This window comes from Lathamus discolor, chromosome 3 (genome assembly GCF_037157495.1).
Source record: "Lathamus discolor isolate bLatDis1 chromosome 3, bLatDis1.hap1, whole genome shotgun sequence".
NCBI classification, from domain to species: Eukaryota; Metazoa; Chordata; class Aves; order Psittaciformes; family Psittacidae; genus Lathamus; species Lathamus discolor.
The window spans coordinates 72,442,126-72,464,502 of record NC_088886.1 but is presented as its reverse complement, the minus strand read 5'-3'; the positions used below and the strand labels follow the sequence as shown (position 1 = coordinate 72,464,502).

Here is a 22,377-nt window from a genome sequence, read left to right as displayed (position 1 = left end):
ACAGGAATCTGGGTACAACTTCCAAACTTCTGCATTCTTTCCTTTTTGTCCTCTGTTAGAACACTTCTCTTCTGTGTTTCTGCTTTCCATCTGTAAAATCAGGTTTAGAGCAATCTCCACCTCTGGTCTGAGAAATATCTTATGTGTAGCGAAAGGATGCACACGCATGCCAAGTCACACACACCAGTCCACTTTGAAAACATCTTTGGACAGCATCAGAATGATCCACATGCTGACGCCGAGTGTACTAGTAATTTGAGGAAGAAGAAATCTAGAGCTATGGTGTAAATTCAGCTGGTGCTTCTGCACATACAAATGACCAAAACCCTCAGAAATCCATTTTTACATGTTTAGAGTATACTATTCCTTATGATTGTCCTAAGACACCGCTGTGTAAATAGGGGTGAAGTTGCAGGTATCATTAGTAGCTGTGAAGATCTGTAATCTTCAAGCTAATGGTGTGGTTTGGTTTATATATCAACAGCTTCTCCAAAAGCAGTGAGAGAATGGGGGTTTGTAGTAAGAACTTACCTGCATACGATAGAAAGGTAAGGGTACATTTTAGGCTCTGGACCTTGTCTGCTGATTAATACAAATTAGTTATGAGGATTGTCATTTGAATCTTTCCCAGTACTGATGTACAAAAATGTCTTTAACTGTCATAATGTGCTTGAGCCTTAGGGGCAAGGACCACTGAGTTTCTGAAGAGCTGTTGGATGGAGGGGGTTGGGTTGTCTCATTTTCCCCTCCACTGACAATGTGCTTCATTCCACAATTTTTTTTTGCTTAAAAACACATCTGCTTTGCATCTGAGCAAAGTAGAGCAAGATGAGGGTGTGTGGTTTGCTGAAGCTTCAGAGTCTGTTGGTGTATGACTTTTTGCATTGCACTCAGTGCTCGTCAGTCTGTACAAAGGGTGTAAGTTCCCCATGTGTTCTCCCTGCATGGCAGTAGCTCCCAGGACACTAAGGGCAGCAGGCTAGCTCTGTGCATGTGGGGAGAGCAGAACATCTCTGATGTGAGGATCTCTGCAGATCTGAGATTAGAATTTTGCCTTAAGCTTTTAGAACAAAAGTAAAACTTCAAACAGATCCTGTCATTTACAGGAGGTAGCAGCTAGAAGAAAGGAGGAGAACAGGGCTTCTTTTTTGAAGCTCAGGTGACAAGTGGTCAGACTCCAAAAACAAACACTATTTTTACTTCATGTGTCTGAAGAGTCCTTTGCAGATGAATTAGCTATTGCTAGTTCCTGTCACTGTTGAAAAATTTAGGAATATTTTCAATTTATCTTTTATACATGTGAAGGAGTGAGGGAGTCAGAATGGCTTCTGACCGTTATCCACATGGGCTTCATGTTAAAAATCTGGATAGCTGAAGAGCTTTGTAGTGTACCTGCAGATACCAGCTGGCCCGAATGTCTGGAACAGCAGTCAAAAATCATAGTACCAACTAGGTTGGAAAAGACCTTTAAGATCATCAAGTCCAACCTTTATCCCAGCACTGCCCAGTGCTCCACTAAATTGTGTCACTAAGGGCCTCGTCTACATGGTTTGTTTTAACAAATATGTGCTGCTTCTGCCAGTTTCCAGAGTAAGCTGACAGTGTAAATGCTTCACCTTTAAGAACCATACTCTAATTTCATTAAGATATTTCATGACATGTACTAGATTTATTTATCTTTATTACTAACCTGCCTGGGTAGCTGAAGAGTGAAGCTCTACAGCATAGCAGAGGTGTGTGTTAATGCCCAATAAAATCCTGATCAGCAGTAAAATACTGTATTCTTGTTCTGTGTATGTGCTTGTATAATACATAGTGTCCTTAATGTATTCATAAGTATTAATCAAGTCAACTGTTCTAAAATGTTTGTAGCCCTTTTCATGCATTGTTCAAGTCTGTGGAATAACTTTAGGTTCTTACAGCTATTTAAAATGTACACTGAAAATTGTCGTCAACTCATTTGTAATGTGCTGTTCACATGAGACAGAAGCAGAATTGCTTGTATTCTTTCCTGTTGCTATTTCAACTCTCACAGTTACTGAGGAAAGAAATCAAAACTTTTACCAATTTGTTTATTATACCAAAAACCCCACAGCAGTTATTTTGAACCGTGTGGATTTTCTTTAGGTTCTGTTGCCATTGGAAAACTGGAGGTGGGTGTTGTCCCCTCAGTAATTAGGGGAAAAAAAGGATAAGTGGATTCATGCATCAAACATATTGAAAATAAAGGTAGTTAATGTTTTATGGCCTAGAAAAAAGTGCCAGTGAGAGGGTACAAGAGAAAGATGAGGTGCTGGGCTAAAAGAGCAAGCCATGTTCTGAAAGAACAGAAGCAGCTCAAGAATGTATCTCTCGAAGCTGAAGAAAGTAATGTTACCCTGATGAAAACCTATGCATGGATAGATGAGAAAGCCAGCCTTGCAGAGGGACGGTACAGAACGAATTAGCAAAATATGTTGAGGTTGGATGTGAGGATGTGGTTGAATGGGTTGGGGAGGGAACTCCAGGGGTGCTTGAATTCACACCAGAAGCTTTTAGAGGAATTCAGTAGCACATCAGAGCAGGCTATGAAGGGGCAGTGATTTTGATGCTGCCTGCTTGGCTGGGGGGCTGTGGGTAGTCATCAGGGAAACACTTATGAATGCTTGGTCTACAGAAGGGTGTAAGCACCTGTCTCTAAAACCAAGATCTCTTCCAGCTGCATAAAGCTGAGCAGCACAAAATCACTGCTGAACTTACGTTGGCTAATACATAAGCAGCCAAAAGCTGTGGTTTGCTCTTGACTTCAGCTATGCCCTGTCTCTAGTGGAAATTCAAGGCTTGAGGTGGGTAACACAGGAGTAATGGGAAAGAGGGGCAAAATTCAGGGAGGAAGGCATGCACAGAAAGGAGAGGGAGGCAGAATTTCAAGCCAGCCAAGATCAGTTGTTCAGACGTAGCAGGCAGAATCTGACAGTGTTCATTGCTCACTGTATCCCTGAGGACTTCTGCTTGGAGAAGGAAGGAAACACTAAGGAGCAACAGTCAGTCTTGACAAGTTGGCAGGTACATGTGTAGTTTTGGAATTTTGCAGTGGACACTTGTGCTGTAATGATCAAAGTGAATTACAAGCAGGCAGCATGTTTCTATTTTTACCCTCTACCTTTATAGTTCTTGGTCCCTGTTGAGAAGAGTACCATTACTGGTAAATGCTGATGCATCGGTCCATACCAATCTTCTTGCCAACTATAATATTCTCATTCATCAGTGTGTGGTAAGAAACATCTACAGGGTATGAAAAGATTGAGACAGACAATCTGACACTCAAAATAAATGGCTGCTTTCCTTCTGATTGCATATTGCAAAGAATGTTTTTTGAATAACTAAAACTGTACATGGCCCATGAAGCCTCAGCAAATGAAAAGCACTTGATGACATCCTGAGTAAGTAGGGTCTGTAGTCACAAGAGCAGGATAATTAAAAAAATTCTACTGACATCAAATATATTCCACGTAATAATAATAATTCCTAAGGCTGGTCTGAGATGTATTTTTATTTCTATGAGAAGAAATAGGAAATATCTATTATTCCATTTTGTTTAATGGACTGACTTTCAAATATTGATGCTACAGTTATTTGGTGAAACTGGGGAGACTTCAAGACCACACAGTTGCTACTGAAGTTATGATCTATAAAATATTGCTACAAGATAATGTTTGTTAATTTTAGTTAAATAGAGCAGCATTTGTCTGTAAGATGTAATTTAACATTCAGTTGTGTGATTTGACTGTGCTGCTGGAGGCCCTTTCTAGTTAGAGGCCTTCACATACACTTTTGGGGCTTTTCAGAATATCTGGCAACATGAAAATAGTTTTGGAGTTAGTGATTTTAAAGTGTTGCATTTTGTTACCACCCATCCCATAGAGCCACTGCCCAGGCTGGGTCAACAGTCACGCTAAGGTAACACCATACATGTTAACCTACTCACAACCAAAGGAAGTTCTTTGAGATGTCAGGAAAGAACAGGATGAGAATTCAGCTTCATCAGGGACCCTTTCAAATTCCATGATGATAAAATTTCAGCTGTGATGTGCTCAGGTACCCTCCTGCTCATTGTCATCCCGATTGCATTTCTGGTGTCATTGAAGTGTGTTTTCATGGGGTAACTGCCCAATCCCAAAATGTCTACGCAGGCCCTGAGCCTCCCAGAGAATTAATTGTGTAGGCATTCTGCTGCTCTGCACTACACTCCCAGTTTGTCAGCTACTTCCAGGTGATTCAGGAGTACTGAGCACGGGCTGCCCAGGTAGCCTGCAGATACGCAGCAAGTTCAACACATCCCAGAAATGGATTCTGCCCATTCAGGAACTGAGGGATTCATTATGGACAACAGAGGGTTTTGTATACAGGAATCTTAGAAAAGAGCTGAGATAGTTTCACAGTCAATCAGTCTTCAAAGTATGGAGTACCATACTTTAATTCAACCTGAGAGTAAGGAGCTGAAACAAGGCAAACCTAGACTTTGTAGGTAACAATACTCATGGTCCATGGCCTGTAGGTACACATGGGGAAGGAAGGGACCTCACTGCCCTAGGAGGTTTCACAGGAGTCATTGGTAAGAGAAGCTCTTTGTTCACGTGAAGAGTAAGACTGGTCAGGCAAGCTGCTGTGTATACCTGAGAGCCAGGGAGGAGGAGGAGGAAGAAGAATGTCAGCTTTCACCGTTTCTGTCTGACTGTTGGGACAGCCAGACTTATGGTCCTCTCAGTGAAAGGATCTTGGAAATTGCTGTTAATAAATGGTCCATAAACAGTGAGCTTCAAAGAGTTTTCTGCTAGTTTTTGAGTTATAGATGCTGAGTTTCACATTATATGTGAAACAAGGCTGAAAGTTGAAAACCACTAACTCTGCTTTAAGCATTAACATAAGAGAGTTGTAAGACTCCTGTTAATCACAGAGGTCTCTGTTGGCTGTCAGTGGAATAGGATTATTCTGATCTGTGCCTTGAAATAGAGACTTTAAAACTTAAGTCATGGTTCACTGCAGAAACACACAGTTTCTATTTATCGTTTTGCTACTATTAATAGCTATTAAAGAAATGCATGAAAGTCTGTACATTTTGCTTAGGACTTTTGAACAGCATCTGTATTGAAAAGGCATGATTTAATTTCTTAGAGAATCTCAAATTCTGATGTAGTTCAGCAAAGCCTTTAGTTACCAGATTACATATTAGATTTGGCAATGGTTAGAAACTTCTTTTGAGTGGCACAATTAATTTCCTGTTGTCTAACTGACTTTATGTAATACATCATATTTAGCAGACTAGACATATTTTAAGATGTTTTATCAAACTGAGCTACTATAGGAAGTCAAAAGAAAAAAAGTTGCAGTCATTTATTCTGCAAGGAAAAAACTGTTTCAGAAGTGTTTTGGTCAGCTCCCTGGTGAATGGTTTTAACTGTGTTTAACTTGGTGTTTTCAAGTATAGCAGAATTTTGATTTCAAAAGTAGCCTTTTTTTTTGTTTCAAAATCCTTGTCGAGCTTCCTACTTTTCATAAAAGGAAACAGTCTTCCCATAACATCGTTCCCTCTCAGCCATACAAAGCCTACTATTTTTACTTCAGAAACATGTTTGAGTGGGTGGGCATTAGATTTCCTTTGGGATTCTCAATCTCATTATTTTTATCAATAAAAAGCCTCTGCTGGACAAAGGAATAAATCATATATAAATGAAATATGAGAGATTACACGAGAAGCTCGGCTTTTGCTTAGTCTAATCCAATATCTTTGGCCAAGCATCTCAATGTCAAAGGCTTTATAAGTATTCTACAGGATCAGTCTGGCAAAGAGAAATCAATAACCAGGTAATGGATTTGATTAAAATTTTTCCCCTTCCACCCACTCCCACAAGCCAAATGTTTCTACCCATACTAATCTCTTCAGCATGTGTAAGTGTTGGTTATTCTCTGGGGTTTTGGGATGTGTATCTATATATTTATCTAATATACTTTATATCCTTTTAGAGGGCTGTGTTAACTACTGGTGAGTAGTTTCTGCTTTAAGAAAAAGCAATGTTTTTATCTCATTTTATTTTTCTACAGAGAGATCAGTTGTGCTTTTGGAAAATATGGAATGATAATAATTGTAGCTTTGCTACACGTTTAGATCCTGTTGTTCAGAATTTGCCTTTTTCTGCTGCTCCTGTCATGCTGAGGAGTGTTTTCTTACACAGGCCAGCGTACCCAGCAGCTGTCCAGACTTCTGCAGATTTTCTTTGTTGCCAGATCATCAGGTGTCTCCTTTCCCCCAGTCTTTCTGATCTTCTGTCTTTGAGGCAGTTGTATTGGAAGACCACGGGCCACCTGCAGTGTTTGACTTTAAAACAATAATAATTAGACTGTTAGTGTTCTGCAAGGCTGTTACCCCTGCTATAAAGAAATATTTTTCCACTTCTAGGATTAAGAAGGCAAAATAGGAAGACAAAAATAAAAGTCACTGTTGCATGCATTTTGAAGTTGACTCATAGCTGCTTTAATTGTAGAAATTTGTTTAGACTTTGCATCACTTTTTCTATTTTTAAATATATCCTTCTGTTACTAGAACTGTCCTTGAAAGTTAATTCTAAAGTAGAAATACTTTGCAGGACAAAATGCAGCTTCTTTCTTTTCTCTCAGGAGCCTTAAGAGTCTATCATTATATTGATTTTAAAAAGCAAACAGCCTTCAGTTCCATAATGTGGTTACTGAATAGGCTTCACTTTTCATCCAGAATGACCATGTTTTAATGAAAAACTACCTTTGGCTTCTATTTCTTGGTTGGTGGAAATATTGACCACTCAAAGGCAGAGTGATTCACTAATAATATCTCCATTACAATAATTCAGCAAACAGCAGGAGAGAGAAATGCTGAGGAAACTGACTGACAGATGAAGCTGTCCTCCTATTGAGCAATTCAAATGTAGATTTGAAATAATTACAGGAAGAAAATATAGTGTAATGAAATGCTGCCCTTTGATAAAACCACTATGTAGTTAGTTTCACAGGTGGCTTACACACTTACTGAGTTTCAAAACCAGTGTTTGAAAACCTATTGAAGTTTTTGTGTAAAACTAATAAATCATAGGAAGCCTTTCCAATATTTAAGGTAAACCACAACATATAATTTTGAAGACCAGAGATATCACAGCCATTTTGTTGATTGTCTTGTTAGGTATTTCCTGCCTGCTAGCAGCATGGCTTAGATTTTTAAAAAGCTCTTGAACAGTGGGAGCTGGTTAAAAGGTGTTTGGAGTGTCTGGTTGTGGTGCTTTGCTGAAGCCTTTAAGGCATTACTGTAACTGAAACAAAGTAAGGTCTCTTGCATTTTAGGAATTTATGATAGGATGCTTACACTGACTGCTTTTTCTCTTTTTTGGCTCTTGTGTTTTGGTAAGGAGTTGCAGTTGTAAACATTGTGAAAAGTGTAGTTGGCTTCTTTGTTTCCTTGTATGTTTTCTTTTGTGTGGATACATAGTCAGAAACTTCACTTCTCTCTGGCTTGGTTGAGGGGAAAAAGGAATGTGGCTTCTGAAATGTAAATATTGTTTCACAGGGCATTTATGTGAGCTTCCAAGCAAGATACCAAATTATGTGTTAGTCCTGAGTTCCCCAGAGTTAAGACTATTGCCGTGGCAGTTTGCTTTCAGTTAAACAAAGACTAGACTAGGAGAGAGAGTTAAAATGTATGTAAGAGGGCAAAGAGAAGAGTTGGAGGCAATCTGCTTCAAAGCAGTGTTACTCTGACTTATGAAACACATAGGGAAATACCCAGGGAAACATCAGTGGCATCAACCCCTATGCTGACCAGCTCTCTGCACTTGCTGGAGGAGGCTCTGTCCCCACCACCCCCTTAGCAGAATCTGCACATCTCTGTGGCTCATTCCACTTGGAGCAGCTGCTGCTCCAGCAGTCACTCAGCAGCTGGTGCCAGGTGAAGCCCCATGGCTGGTTTACTCCTAAGGAGGAGACAAGGGGCTAGAGGGGAGGACTATGCCAATGGGTCAAGGCCAGAAATGTCAGCAGCTTGAAAAATTGAAACTGTGATAACATGAGACTTTCATTTCTGTTACTTTCTGCTGAAACAAGTTATTCATGCAGCTATACATTTGAGGAAGAATTACGTTTTCCTAACAAAGCAATACCTCTTGAATTTACTAATTTTTAATTATGTAATATGCTGGACAATGTTTCTGTACTTTTCCATTTAGTACCTATATGTAATTACTAAGAGGGTGTGGTTTTTTTCTTCTTAAATGTTAAGAGTTTGGCCAGGCTTACACACATACATACGCACCTTCTTTCAGTTGAAATTGAACCCTTGCTCAGAGTTTTTCAAAGAATCTTCCTGAGAGAGTGAGAAGGGATATCAATGGACTGGTATGTCATCACTAGTTTTGGGTTTGAAATGAGTTTAAGATGGTAATAGCAGATACCACTTTGGTCAAATCAAACAATTCAAACTCAGAATTTATTAAGGAGTTCTTACAGGGTGTCTGTGGTTTCTTTTGTCTAATCTTCACCTTGTGCATTTGCTATCTTCTGTCTTTTTTTTTTTTTTTTTTCATCTGAGCTAATGCAGTTGGCGATTAACTTGTTGCCCCTTCATCACAGATGCAGAACATGTCTTTAAAACCCCTTTCAGAAAGGCCTCAGGCTTCATACCCAGGGTTTGTGACCTTGGATACATTTGAACTCCTAATGGAAATAAGAAGATTGCTAGTATAGTGTTATTTAAATTATTATTTAGCTATCTTATCTTCATAATTTATCATTTAAATTTTATGCTTGTCTATAAGGTAAATAGTTTTCAAATGTACTGAATGCTTTGCTTACATAGAATTTTCTCATTATTCTTAAATGATTGTCTTGTGTGCTTCATTCTCTCCTTATCTGAATTTTAGACTTGAAAACAGCCGTAATTAATATTGGGAGCATTAAAGAAATATAATCATACTGGTTGAAGAGGCATTGTGATTATCAGTGTCACAAAACAGGTGTCAAGTTTAATATTTCTCTTTTCAGCAAAAGTTTATTCAGTTATTCAAATGCAGTAATATTTTGATGTGATTGTTTTGACTCTTGGAAATGAAGAGGAAACATTCTGATCAGCTGCGTGGGTAATTAGATCTGGTGTTTATTTAAAAGGAAGAAAATAATTTCTATCATAGCCACTTTGATAGGGAAAGCGAGGAGGAATATGCAGCTGAGGTCTCCTTATAGAGTACCAATAAAATAATATACTTCTAAACCTACTAGTTCAGCTTCAGGAAAGCCATGAATATGTTCTGGGAAGATTTTGCAGAAATTTTCTTCCTCTTCAGGGCACGCTTGGATTTCTTTTCCTACCTGCCACCATGATTTTTGGTTTCTGCTGGTCCTGATACAGCTGCTGCCTGAGAATCACCACATGCATTCAGTTTTGTGGTTCTTCAATCTTTTTGTTCAGGTTGTGAGAAAAAAATGTTGGTCACCATGGTTGCTTCAGACTGTGAGTAGTTTAGGTTTTTTCTAGGTTCATCAGCATCTGTATTTGAGGATGGGAAGTTGGAAGTACAGAGAGCTAGCTGCCTTCTTGCTTAGGCTGCTCTCAGTTTCACTGGTCTATCCTGTGTTTCTGTGGATCGAGTTATTCTCATGCTATTCAGAGTTATACACATCAAAATATCTCTGTCAATATAATCTTCTGTGTTATGTTTCTTTGTGTGCAATTACAATCTTGATGCCTTTAACATAGTTGGTTCATTACTGTTTTCATCTGTGAGATAAAGGCAATTGTTTTTACCCTGAATTCTAGTGGAGTAGATGGGGAGTTATGCATGTTTGTTATATTGTTCAAATGTGCGTTTCCTAAAGTGTAGCTGTTAAAATAACTAACATTTGTGTTAGACTTGAACAGAGACTGGCAATTCAATTGAGGCAATGTTTCAGATATTTGAAATGGAAATAAACCCCCAAGTATTTAGTTTGCTGATGACACCAAGCTGTGTGGTTCAGTTGATACACTGGAGGGAAGGAGTGCCATCCAGAGGGACCTTGGATGGCTTGTGAGGTGGGCTCATGCCAGCCTTATGAAGTTCAACCATGACAAGTGCAAGGTCCTGCACCTGGGTGGGAGCAATCCCAGGCACAGCTACAGGTTGGGCAGAGAAGAGATTCAGAGCAGACCTGTGGAGAAGGACTTGGGCGTGCTGGTCGATGAGAAAGTGAACATGAGCTGGCTTCAGTGTGCCGTTGCAGCCCAGAAAGCCAACCATATCCTGGGCTGTATCAAAAGAAGCGTGACCAGCAGGTCGAAGGAGGTGATCCTGCCCCTCTACTCTGCTCTTGTGAGACCTCACCTGGAGTATTGTGTGCAGTTCTGGTGTCCTCAACATAAGAAGGGCATGGAACTGCTGGAACAAGTCCAGAGGAGGCCACGAGGATGATCAGGGGACTGGAGCACCTCCCGTATGAAGACAGGCTGAGGAAGTTGGGGCTCTTCAGCCTGGAGAAGAGAAGGCTGCGTGGGGACCTAATAGCAGCCTTCCGGTATCTGAAGGGGGTCTATAAGGGTGCTGGGGAGGGACTCTTCATTAGGGACTGTAGTGATAGGACAAGGGGTAACGGGTTAAAACTTAAACAGGGGAAGTTTAGATTGGATATAAGGAGGAAGTTCTTTACTGTGAGGGTGGTGAAGCACTGGAATGGGTTTCCCAGGGAAGCTGTGAATGTTCCATCCCTGGCAGTGCTCAAGGCCAGGTTGGACAGAGCCTTGGGTGGGATGGCTTAGTGTGCGGTGTCCCTGCCCATGGCAGGGGGGTTGGAACTAGATGATCTTGAGGTCCTTTCCAACCCTAACTATTCTATGATTCTATTTAGAGTGTTTACAAAAATTACACTGCACTGATATGCCTCTTTTCAAGGTAGGAGGCTTAGGTTTTATAGTAATACTGCTTTGATATTTAAAAAAAAGATTTTAGAAGATGAGGGTGCTTTTTTATCGCTATGACTGACTTCTTTGGTTATATATTTAGGTGGAAGTTCAAATCTGTGTTGCCTAGTGCTGGAGGGTTTTGCTATGCCTGTGCCAGAGCTGTTTCTAGCTGCTGTGGAAGTGGAGGATTCTGAGCCTCTCCTAAGTCTGTTTGCAGCCACTTGGTTCCAGTGCCTGGACTTGGACAGCTCTGGTGCACAGTGAGCCTGTTCGGAGAACTCAGCTGCCAGGAAACTTCATTTCCAGTTTTTCTATGAATTATTTTTTTTTCTAATGCAGTGCTAACAAAGGGAATGTGTGCCTGAGGAATGCTCTGTGAAATGCAAATTTGTGCATGGTGAAACCTCATCTTAGTCACAATGAGTGAAAAATAGCATTCTAAATTAGATAGAGGAAAAACTTGATTACCAGTTTGTCACATGTGAAGTCAGGACCTTCTCTTTCGTACCATAACGTTAGGGGGCTTCGTTTATTTCATTGTGCCTCAAAATGATCTAACCAGTACAGTTCAAGAGACGTTGGTGTCGTGAGTACTTACTGGTTGGTGATGCATTACATTTAATTAGGTACTTCAACTCAGATATCAAGTTTTATTATTGCAAGGATTTAAATGTGGTTGGTTTAGTCCTGGATACTATGTAATTTCATTGTATACCATTTCCCAGTGTATTTCTTTGGTATTTGATATGGGGGTTTTTAGTAAACCATGTGGCATTTATGCCCTAACCCTGGAACAATATGTTGTGGGATTGATCCATGGAGATTTTGGTTTTCTTGGCATGAATCTTTTTTTCAAGGACTAGACCTTGTGTCAAGGGCTAGACCTTGCTTTCAGTTGTGAATTACTTCAAAAATCATTAGCATGCAATTAGGTTTAATGGTTGAAGTAAGGAAAATTTGTCTTGAGTACAAACTCCAGATACGAATTGTACTCTCATTTATTTGCTGTATTTATGTATTTTCTCTCAAGCTGTATTGTTGCATTCATTTGGATAACTCCAGGTACAAAACAGTGGCAGTAGCACAAGTAGCAGGGGAAGTTGACTAACTGTGAATGAGCCTCAGGATTTGTCTAACCGTTGAAGGACGTGGGTATGTAAGACTTTCTTAGCTTCTTGTAGTTGTATTCTTTGCATTTGAGTAGAGTATATGTAAAATGAATGAGGAACAGGAAGATGGTCACACTATATAAGGCCACACTTTAGATCAGCTTTGAGAGTTGCTGGGTTTGAGGCTTTCAGGTTTTTACGGTTTTCCCTCTTTGTTGAGCGGTCAGGTATTAGACTGCATGGCCTCATGAATGAATATTCAGTTTTTATACAAAGCCTTTCTGTGAAGAGTGGAAGATTGTATTCATTTTGGTATGCTGCTTCTCTTGTACTAACCCAAGATTCTGTTCATGTTCAGCATTTCCATCTCTCCCACTCTCAGACTTCAGTTGTTATTGATCACTGTCTCCATTAACTAATTCCCTGCCTTTGGTTATGTTCAAATCCCTGGGGAATGGCTCAGTAAGAACATCGGTTGCCTAAAATGCAAACGCTTGGCTAGCACGCTGTCTTGTGTGTTATCTTGGGCTTCACCGTGGAGATCATTACACAGAGTGAGTTAAACATTCTTCCAGGTGCCTGGGAAATGTTCAAATCCCAGTGCAGAAATTGCCACAGGCTGTGAAATCTCTATGCACTTGCTGAAGTCTATGCATATGCATATGCAGCTTGAAAATGATACTTTGTACAAACTTGCAAATGGGATTAATGGCTGTGGTTCATTACTGGCTATTGATTGAAATTAGACATCACTGGACAACCTTTTGGGGATAGTAATGGATTTGAATTGACTGATCCACAGCTTTGCCTCTCAGAGGAACTGTGACACAGGATTATCATTCCTAATATAGGTCATAAATCAGTTCTGTATATGGAATACATGTATCTGAACTCCTTCCAAACTACATTTTTCCCTGCTTCAACAGCCCTTCATTAAAATTAGAGGGTTTGGAGTAATTCCAATGGAGGAAAAACAACCCATGCTTGATGGGATGGGTGTTGAGATTAAGTATCACACTGTAATAGCACGTTGTGTAACGTTTATTATGGGTATTGATTGGTACTATGTGTGATTTTATGGGGCTAAATACATAAATTTATTTATAAAATGGAATAGTGTATAGGAAGACTTTAACTTATATTGGTGTTATTTGAAGGAAAGTATTGGAATGGTACAGAATAGATGCCATTTCTGGAAAATAGGGTAGGTTTGCAATGTTTACTCATTATATTTAATTTCAGGTAAAATAATTATTTCTCATGAAGTTAATGGAGGAAAATTTGCTTGGCAATACCCTGCAGCAAGATGCCACAACTGGATATAGAAACAATGTTTGCCTTCAGCATAAGCAGCTTTCATAACTGTTGGAGATATCACTGGCTAGGCTCCTACAAGCGCCCTACTTCAAATAGGATGCCCAAATGCTCTATTCTTTGGTAAATAGGTGTAGAACTTTGGTGTAGGGTGTGGGGTGCTGGACATGCACTGGCAGAAAGCTTTTAGAAGAGACCTCATTTTTTATTATTATCAATTGTTGTTGTTTTTAAAAGGTAATTATTCACTGGTCTTTAAAGCTTTCATAGAGCTCTGCATTGTCTAGTGTCTGCTGTCCTGCTGACATGGATTTTGCTACACCTAATCTCCAAATATTGCAACTAGTTTATCTGTTGTCTTTTCAATTTTATTCCTTACCTGGTGTGCTTCCAAAGCCTCCTAAAAGGCAATTTTACATGTACTAAAACCTGGCTTCTATTAGGTGCCTAAATTATTTTTAAATCTCATTTAACCACTTTTAATTACATGACATTGAAAGACAGCCAACTCATTTTTTGTACATTAAAAAGACTAGCCTGCAGTGAATGTGGGGGTACCAAGTTAATCTTAGCAAGCTAATGGATTTGAATGTAGCAGGCCTGACTGTATAGATGATGAAGTGAATTGGAGCAATCTGCTACCTTGTGGTCATAACAAAAAAATCATCATAATGATTCTGAATGCAGAACTATAGAGTGAAATAAAGGAGTAATTGTGCACTGGGACAGAGACAAGCTGGTAAGAGCAGCGGGAAAGGTGCCAGGTGAAACAAAATTTCTCTGTATGGGTGGATATGCCAGCTTCTGTCATCAGTTCAGAAAGGGAAAATGCTTTGAAACATGGAAGATGTTAGGTTGAAACTTGTTTATAAATGACTTGAATTTGTTGTCTAAAAATATATATATATTTTATGTATGTTATATAATATATATGTTATATTCATATATGCAATATAAGCATGTTATATTTATCAGAGATGTGTTCCTTTTGAAGTGCAATGTGGCCTCAAGGAAGTATTATTAATGGAGGTGAACTTCATTAAAACAAAAGATTACTACTATTACAACTACCCCAATGTGTGATCCAGAAGCAGTGACAAATGGTGCTATGCCAAAAGACTGCTTTATTTTGTTCCTTTGATGTCACACCCAGCTGTAAGCCAGGTAGAATGGCAGGGGGAAAACAGTTATCCTGTCTTGGGTCAATAATATAAGCATGAAATATGATAAAAAAATCTATCAATTAAGTAATGTAGAGTGAAAAATTACTTTGAGTCTTGGCATACTATGCATCAACAGTTTTCTGAAGGTTTCCAGCCAACAGCCTGGTGCCACTGGTTTTTTCAGGATGGTTGCATTTCTTTTTCTCAGACAAAAAGCCATATACCTATGTGCCATCCACCGTCTACTGGTTACTGCAGTGCTTCCCATCTTTGAAACTTCTTCATTGGTTTATAGAATGTCAGTTTATGATTGATTTTGCATTTTGAAATTTAATTCTCCCCTCCCTTCCCAGCTTTGTTGATAACTAAGGAAAAGCAGTTTCTACTGCTGAGCATTCCAGCATTCACCTTCTGTATAAATGACATTTTGTCTATGAATAAAACAGGAGTAAAATTGAGCTTAAGATGATTCTGAAAGATGAACCATATTGCAATTACTACAAAAAATGTGTCTTAGACACATAGTCCATGAGGATAATGAAAGCAACACCCAAAACGAACCATAGATATAAAAAAAACCCTAGGGGTTTTAATAAGAAATGTCATTGTAAATAATTAATGTGACTCAGAGTTCCAGTAGCAAGAAAGTGATCTGTATCTCAAGTCTGTTTCAAGGTTACAAAATCTATTCGAAACAAAATCTTTGCTACTGAGTGTATTGTTCAAATACAGGCTAAGAATGTGAAGATGTCTGCACATGCCACATTCTTCTGGACCATCATCCTCTCCCCAGCAGCGAGGACCAGAGGATGCCTAAGAATGGTTAAGAATAAGGGAAGGCATTTTTGAGGTTTTGTCTTATTACTCTCCTGGGCTCTTGGGTTCTTGGGCCAGATGCAGTTTCCATGTGATCCCTGATGTATTCCTCTTCTCGAACTTCCCATCTTCCTTGGTACCCAGAAAGTGTTGGATCTACAACTTCCTTTGTCAAGGAACTATGGAAGTCTTCTGCCCGGTATAGAAAAAAAAATCGCTTATTGCCCTTTTAATATTTTGTAAGGGGAACTTTTTTAAGTTAAGCCCAACCTTTTTTAAATTCAGTTTAATTTTCACCTTTTCTGGTGAAAAATGAGGGGCTATGAGAAAACCACACCATGGCAAAGTAGGACAGTGAAGAACTACGATGATTGCACAGCTGAACTGAGGTTTAGTATTACATTTCCTTACATTGTTTTTAATATGAAATGGAAAAGAAGGTGTTTAAATACAGCCCTCATAACCAGATGTGAAAACCCATTAGGAGGTACATACTTTCCTAAGTGCAATGTCTGGATGACTGTTTTTAACCCTGTTTCCAATGAAAATGAAGGTTATGAGGAGGTACTCACCTCACCCCCCTTCACTTCTGAGTATGTTCCTTACATGGTCTTCTATGCTCTCTGGTCACTTTTAACCTGCAGGCTAATTCTGCGAAGGCTTGGAAGACAGAATTGTGAAGGTTTGATCAATTCCTGGTATATTTAATTAGTAAACAGCTTAGATGATGGAGCGAGGAGGCAAAAGATATTTCCATAGGCATTCAGACTTCATTAATTCTGATCTTCATGGAGTAACTCAGTTTTGCTAGACTTTTCCTTTCTTTATCTTTCCTCTTTGCCCTAGCATAAAATGTCAGAAAAAATAAAGTTATCTTTTAATAGTATTTGCAGTTCTTCCCTTGGGCTTTGCTGTGCTTAGGGTCTACCCTCCCTAATACAGCAAATAGTAGAGTAGCTGTTAGAATTTTGCTTTAGAATAATTGTGTGAATAGAGGTAAATAAAAGAGACATCATTTTTCCAATTAAGCAATTAGAATATTGATTTTAAAGTGTTTTTCAATTGCCATGGTAAAAGACTGTTCATTCTCTAATGGTCTTGACTGCATGTTTAAAATTTGCTGTTGAGTTGCTGATGCTTATGTTGTACAGTTAAGTTCCAGTCAGATGCTACCTGTTGCTACAGCTCTTTTAGGACACAAAACTTAAACACAAGTTGTGCTTGTTTTAGTGTGCTGTTTTGAGACCTGTTATTTGACAGCACTGTGAGTAAGGCTTTGCTCATCGCCTTTTGGGTTAGACTGGAATTGTCTCAGGAGAGGAGCTATATCTTAGTTTGCCTGCAGAACACTGGGCATGTCCATAGCACTATATAAATAATACATACAAATGGTAGTAGCACAGATGTTGCTACATTCACTTAATGTCATGTAGAATACACTAACAAAATCGTCTGATTCACAGTACTGGCCCTGGCAACTGCTAAAAATAATATTCCTATGATTAACTCTTTAAGATTAGATAGGTTGGACAGAGCTGTCTGCCTTACTGTTATTTACCAAGTAAGCTGATCTCTGTCTCCACCTACTCAGAATAAAGCTGACCAAGAATGCTCAGTGCTAATGAAGAGGTATTGCTCCAGTCAGTGGTACCGGGAGGCTGACTGCAGGATGTCCTGGGCAGCTAGATCTAATGATACAAATGGCTTTATCCTTTATTCTGGATGATGCACAATGACAGCCCTTGTAAATGTTGAAGGATGGGATCTGTGTCCTGCTTGGCAGCTGATGCGGTGGAGCAGAATAGCTTGCTAGCTCTGCTTTCCACAGCCTCTTCAGAGGTAACTTGAATAATCCCGCAGGAATAGCTTGAGATTCTGATCTCAGTTTGTCGTCCAGAAATATTTGAACAAGGTACAATATTTGAAGCTGCTTTGACTGTTGATACTACATTAGAATATATTTACAGGGCAATGTATCAGTGTAGCTTCTGCCTTTGTTTGACTGGGATTCCTGAAAAGTGATCAGTCACGTGAAAGATTGTAGGAAACCCTGAGCCGAAGGCTCATGTTATTGCTGAAAATGGCCCTGCAACTCAGTAAGTATTAATGGGATGGCATCTTGGAGTGAGAACACTGAAGCTGGAAGAAGAAAAGATGTATAATGAAATGTGTGTGTTTAGAATATGAGTGAGGAAACATTTGTAAAGTTTTGAGAAGTTAATGCTCTATCTGCTTTTCTGGAACATGTAATTAACATTTCCGAAGTTTGTTTTTCCACTCTCATTGTTTCTGGAAGGGCAAGTTTATAGTGGCAGTTAGGAATACCCCAAATCAGTTGTAATCTTAATATTACAAGTATGTAATAATAAGAAAAAAGATCTATCCATAGAGACGATGCAGAGGTTACAGGTGGTGGCACAGGCTCTCCACTGCCTATAATTTTTTAAGGCTTTTTCTACACAGATACTTTGTTCTAAAGTATACAGGCCTATTTCATCCCTCATATTGCTTTGGTTGCTAGGAGGTTTAAACAGAAAAACACCAAAAGAGACTAAGCAAGACCATACAGCCCCAACCAGTGGGGTCCATAGAGCGCACTAGGCAAAAATGTACTGCTGCTTTCTGTTAACAAACCTTGCTGGCACCAAATGTAGCAAAGTTATTTGCATATATGTGAGTGTGTTTCAAGGGACAGGAAAATATAAGATTTGTGTTGCTCTTCTCTCCTAATATGTTGCCTGGTTCTTTGATTTGTTTGATAAAAAAAGAATTAAAGTGGTTTATTATCCTCTGAATACACGCACTGCACAGAATTTCTTAGAGATTTCTCTGTTATTGATCAATCTCAATTTTAAATGGAGATTATATATATTACTGTTGATAATTAAGGCTGAGCATTTAATATGCCATTTCCATATGGTTTTAATATAAAAATCAGTCATATGGTAGAAAGCTGTGTGGATATCATAGACTGTTAAACTGACAACCTAAGTCAAGAAAAATACCTACTTTCCCTGCTATTTTTGTCACCTCAGATAATCTTGTATGATATGTATACAGCAGTAACATAGTAAGAGAAGTGTCATAGTGATGGGTAACAAAATATCACCTCCAAATTTGGAGTGTTTCTTTTATCTTCCAGGTCCAAAACCATGTGTTGTTTGGCCATGAGTGAAAGCATGTAATTATTAATCAGCTATGAAGTAGCTAGGATTTTTTCCAAGATGCCTGACTTAGCTTGACACAGCACTTTTTTTTTTTTTCCTTATGTGTGTGTCTGGTTTGAATACTAGTGTGCAGTGAAGGTTTCATGACCACAAAGTGCACACCAAGTGCTAAACCAGCTCTGACAGCCATCATTGCTGCAAGCAGCAGTTTGTGCTTCCTAGAACTGCTGACGTTCATGCAGAATTACAGACCCTCAGTTGATGCAGCTCCCCTCTCTTTAATGAAGTGGCACTTCTTTTACGCGCAGGGAATACTAGGACGTGTTGCATGGCAATGGGCACTGGGTCACTCTGTTCCCGAGTATTTTTGCACTTACTTCTGCGGTCATTTTGTCCCTCAAATCTTTCTCCTGCACAAGCCTTGCTTCTGTTTTCAATCTCCACTTTTTTCTTCTTTGATCTGTAAGGAGCACTAAACCTCATTTGTAGCTCTTTCCCCTGCCACAGATTGCCAAATTGAATCCATTTGAACTACCTTCCTGCTCATATCTGTTTTATGAAAGATTTTCATTGCTGCCTAGATGGTGTATTCTTAAAATTCAGCCCAAGGAACTGGTTCTTCATGTAGCATTTTTTGGATTATATATTAAAAAATGCATAAGCAATAAATCTCTTTCTGCGATTCACAACAGTGGCAGAGCATACTGCCCTCTGAATCAATTATAGATTTTATCACTCCCACCTAGTACCTGCTTCTGAATTTGTTTTAAGCTCTTATTTTATAAATGTATAAGGGGCATGATAATTTGTCATTTCATTTTTATCTGTCTCCAGAAGTGAGATCTAGCTTAAGTTATTGGAAGTATAAGTGTTTCATTAATAAAAGCACATTTTTTTCCCAGCAGCTTGACAAAATTAGGGCCTCCTCCAAACCCATAGCTGGGCTCCAAGCCTTTGTGCTTTTGTATATGTCAGAAAAACTTCAGAATTAGTCCTGAGCAGTGTAAAAATTTTTGAGAGATGAATCTCTCAAAGCTTTGTCTTTGGCATGGGGGTGTAACTGTCTTAATGAGGATTCTAATGATATTTTCGCAAAAAATAGCGATCTAAACCCTAAGTGTTAAAAATAGTCCAAAGTTTAGGTAGGTAATATTTCATAACGGCAAGTTCCCCCTTAAGATTTATCAGATAAATGATGCACATATTTCAAGCTGTCTTAGTAGGTGCCTTTTACAGAACAATTTACAGGCACCTACTGGAAAAGGAGGAAAGGGATAATATAAAAGAAAAAGGTTGACACCAATCCTCCCAGACCTTTTTTTTTCCCTTCATTTTTGTTTTACACTGGAATAACGAACTGGCTATCGCTGAGTTTATTCTTAGGATGACGTTTTATAGTAAATGCTTAGGATCAAGCCTTGAGCTGTTTTCAGTTCCCACAGTTTTATATCCAGAACTTTGGAAGAAGGCTTTATATCACCTGTGATAGCACATTTTTCATTATTCAAATGAAAGCAGAGTTTATTGGATCCTAAAGGCAAGATCTTCTTACTGATGTTGGTGAGATAGCAGTAGAAATCAGTCTGAAAACTCAAGATTAAAATAATTTGGCATGTATATTTGTTTATTTGTCCGAGTTATTCCTGGTATAATTTGAGAAAGCTGCATTAACTTTATTTTCAGTATTTTAAAAGAGTTTGGGATGAAGGGGCTAAAGGTCAGTAGATTTAAGCTTTATACTGGGAAGGCTGGTAGAAATTATATTCAGAAGCAAAATTACAGGATACATGAATACATTTGTTGAAGTGAAGCATTGGGAGGCCTCAGCGTGGCTTTGGAAATGAAGTCTCAGAAATCTGTTAGAGTTCTATGAAGGGCTTGCTGAGCATTTGATCAAGGGAGATTCATAAATTTAGTATACTCAGATCTTCAGAAAATTCTTCTTATGTTCATTTGACATAAACTCTCAAAGAAGCCAAACTGTCCTGAATCAAAAGAAAATTTATATTGTGAGTTTAAAAACTGGAGAAAGGATGGGAATAAAATGACACTTTCAGAGTGGAGAAATTATTATTTGAGTCCCATAGGGAGCTGTGCTGGAACCTAAGTTATTAGATGATATTGGAAGTTGGGGAAGAGAATGAGGTGGATGGATTTACTGATTAGTCATGGCTGTAAAACTGAAGGTTGCATGTGAAGAATTACAGGAAGAGAATCTCAGTTGCAACACCTGACTCAATAGTAATGTGGCAGGTGAAAGTCAGTGCAAGTGGATGCAAAGTAATGCATGTAAGAAAAAATGTTCCTAACTATAGACAGATCAGAATGGGTCTAAAGTAGTTGTTAGCTCTCAGGAAAGAAATTTTGGAGCTACTGTGGCAGTTTTCTAAAAATATCTATGTAGTAGTGCCAGAAATGCTAAATGAATACAGAATAAACCAGAAAACACTACTGTGCCATTGTGTATCTTCAGTTAGAGCTCAAGAGGTGCTGAGAAAGATGGTAAATGTTACTAGAGAGGTGGAATGATACCTCTATGAGGTATGAGTCAGTAGAGGAGGAGTCTTCTGCTTTGTAGTTAAAATGTAATAGGGTCCTAAAACCACTGGTTTAGAGACAGTAAATGTGTAGTCAGGGTTTTCTTTCAATCACAGTATTAGCATTAGAAGTGGCAAATGAAATGAAGTAAGATACCGAAGACCCCAGAATAGTTTTTCACACAGGGCATAATTAAATTTTGGAATTCACTGACACAGGAGATTGTGGGTGCCAAAGGTTTGCATGTGGTGAAAAATCCATTAGTCATGGAAAAAACCTCCATGGCTGCATGTTAATAAAAGTGCTTCTGTCTCAAAGAATCCTGAGCCACAGGCCAGGTATGGGACATTAACAGGAGAACCATTCTATATCTTGTTGTTTTCTTCTTACTAAAAATCCCTTACTGGTTGTTGTATAGCATGGTACTGAACCAGATGGACTTCTAGTCTGAAGCCATATGTTCATGCTTAATTGAAATAGAACAATACTAGTTTGTACCTGAAGATTTGGCCAAAAGGTCTGAGTTAACTCTGTATATTTAATTTCTATTTACATAGCAATGACTCATGAGATAGTGAATGTGTTGAAGTGTTTATACTGAGTTGGAAGAGATAAAATTGTGATGCTTAAATCATAATTTATATGTAGAAAATCGTATGGATTTGGGAAATAAAATATTCTTCTCTGAAGCTATTTTATTCTATTTTGAAAACAGTTCTGTGGGCTTACATTATTTTCTTGATAAACTATAAATAGACTATAAGAAGTAAAAATGTAATTTTTGGAACCCATATTTAATTCCCATGGAAGATAGCTACTTCATATCTCCTTTTCTTTTTGTAGTGTATTTAATACAAGACCACTTCATTTATCATGTGTCAGAAAACTGTGTGAAGTAAAAATCTGAATGTTTTCAAACATAATTTTTTGTTCATATATATTTTAATGTAAAACCAACAGCTGCTCCTTAACCTGTCTTTCTAAACATGGTTGAATTATTTTCTGTGTACTCTGAAAAACCTTACCTTGTTCTTGCTAAAAAGTACTCCTTATTTTTATTCCTGGTAACAGTGGCACCCAGCTGGTCACTTCAGGTGGGGATACCACAGTGCGGCTATGGGACTTCTCAAAACGTGCCTGCATTCTGACTTTAGTAGAACATACCCAAGCTGTATGGGACTGCTCGTGGCATTCGTGTGGTGATTTTGTGGCTTCTGCCTCCATGGACAACACAAGCAAAATATGGGATATTAACAGGTATGGAGATTCCTTATTAGCCACTTGACAGCTTTACTTAAGCTTTATGCTTTAGCTCAGTCAGAGAGAGATACCTACCTGTA

At 38.7% G+C, this 22,377-nt stretch overlaps 1 protein-coding gene across 1 annotated transcript in view; it reads left to right on the top strand.

The window, feature by feature from the left end:
* Positions 1 to 22,377, top strand: part of SPAG16 (sperm associated antigen 16) — a 432,582-nt gene that overhangs the window by 221,463 nt on the left and 188,742 nt on the right. The window contains exon 13 of the mRNA XM_065669744.1: positions 22,109 to 22,294. Coding sequence (XP_065525816.1) covers positions 22,109 to 22,294 — 186 coding nt within the window. The remainder of the gene's footprint in view (positions 1 to 22,108; positions 22,295 to 22,377) is intronic.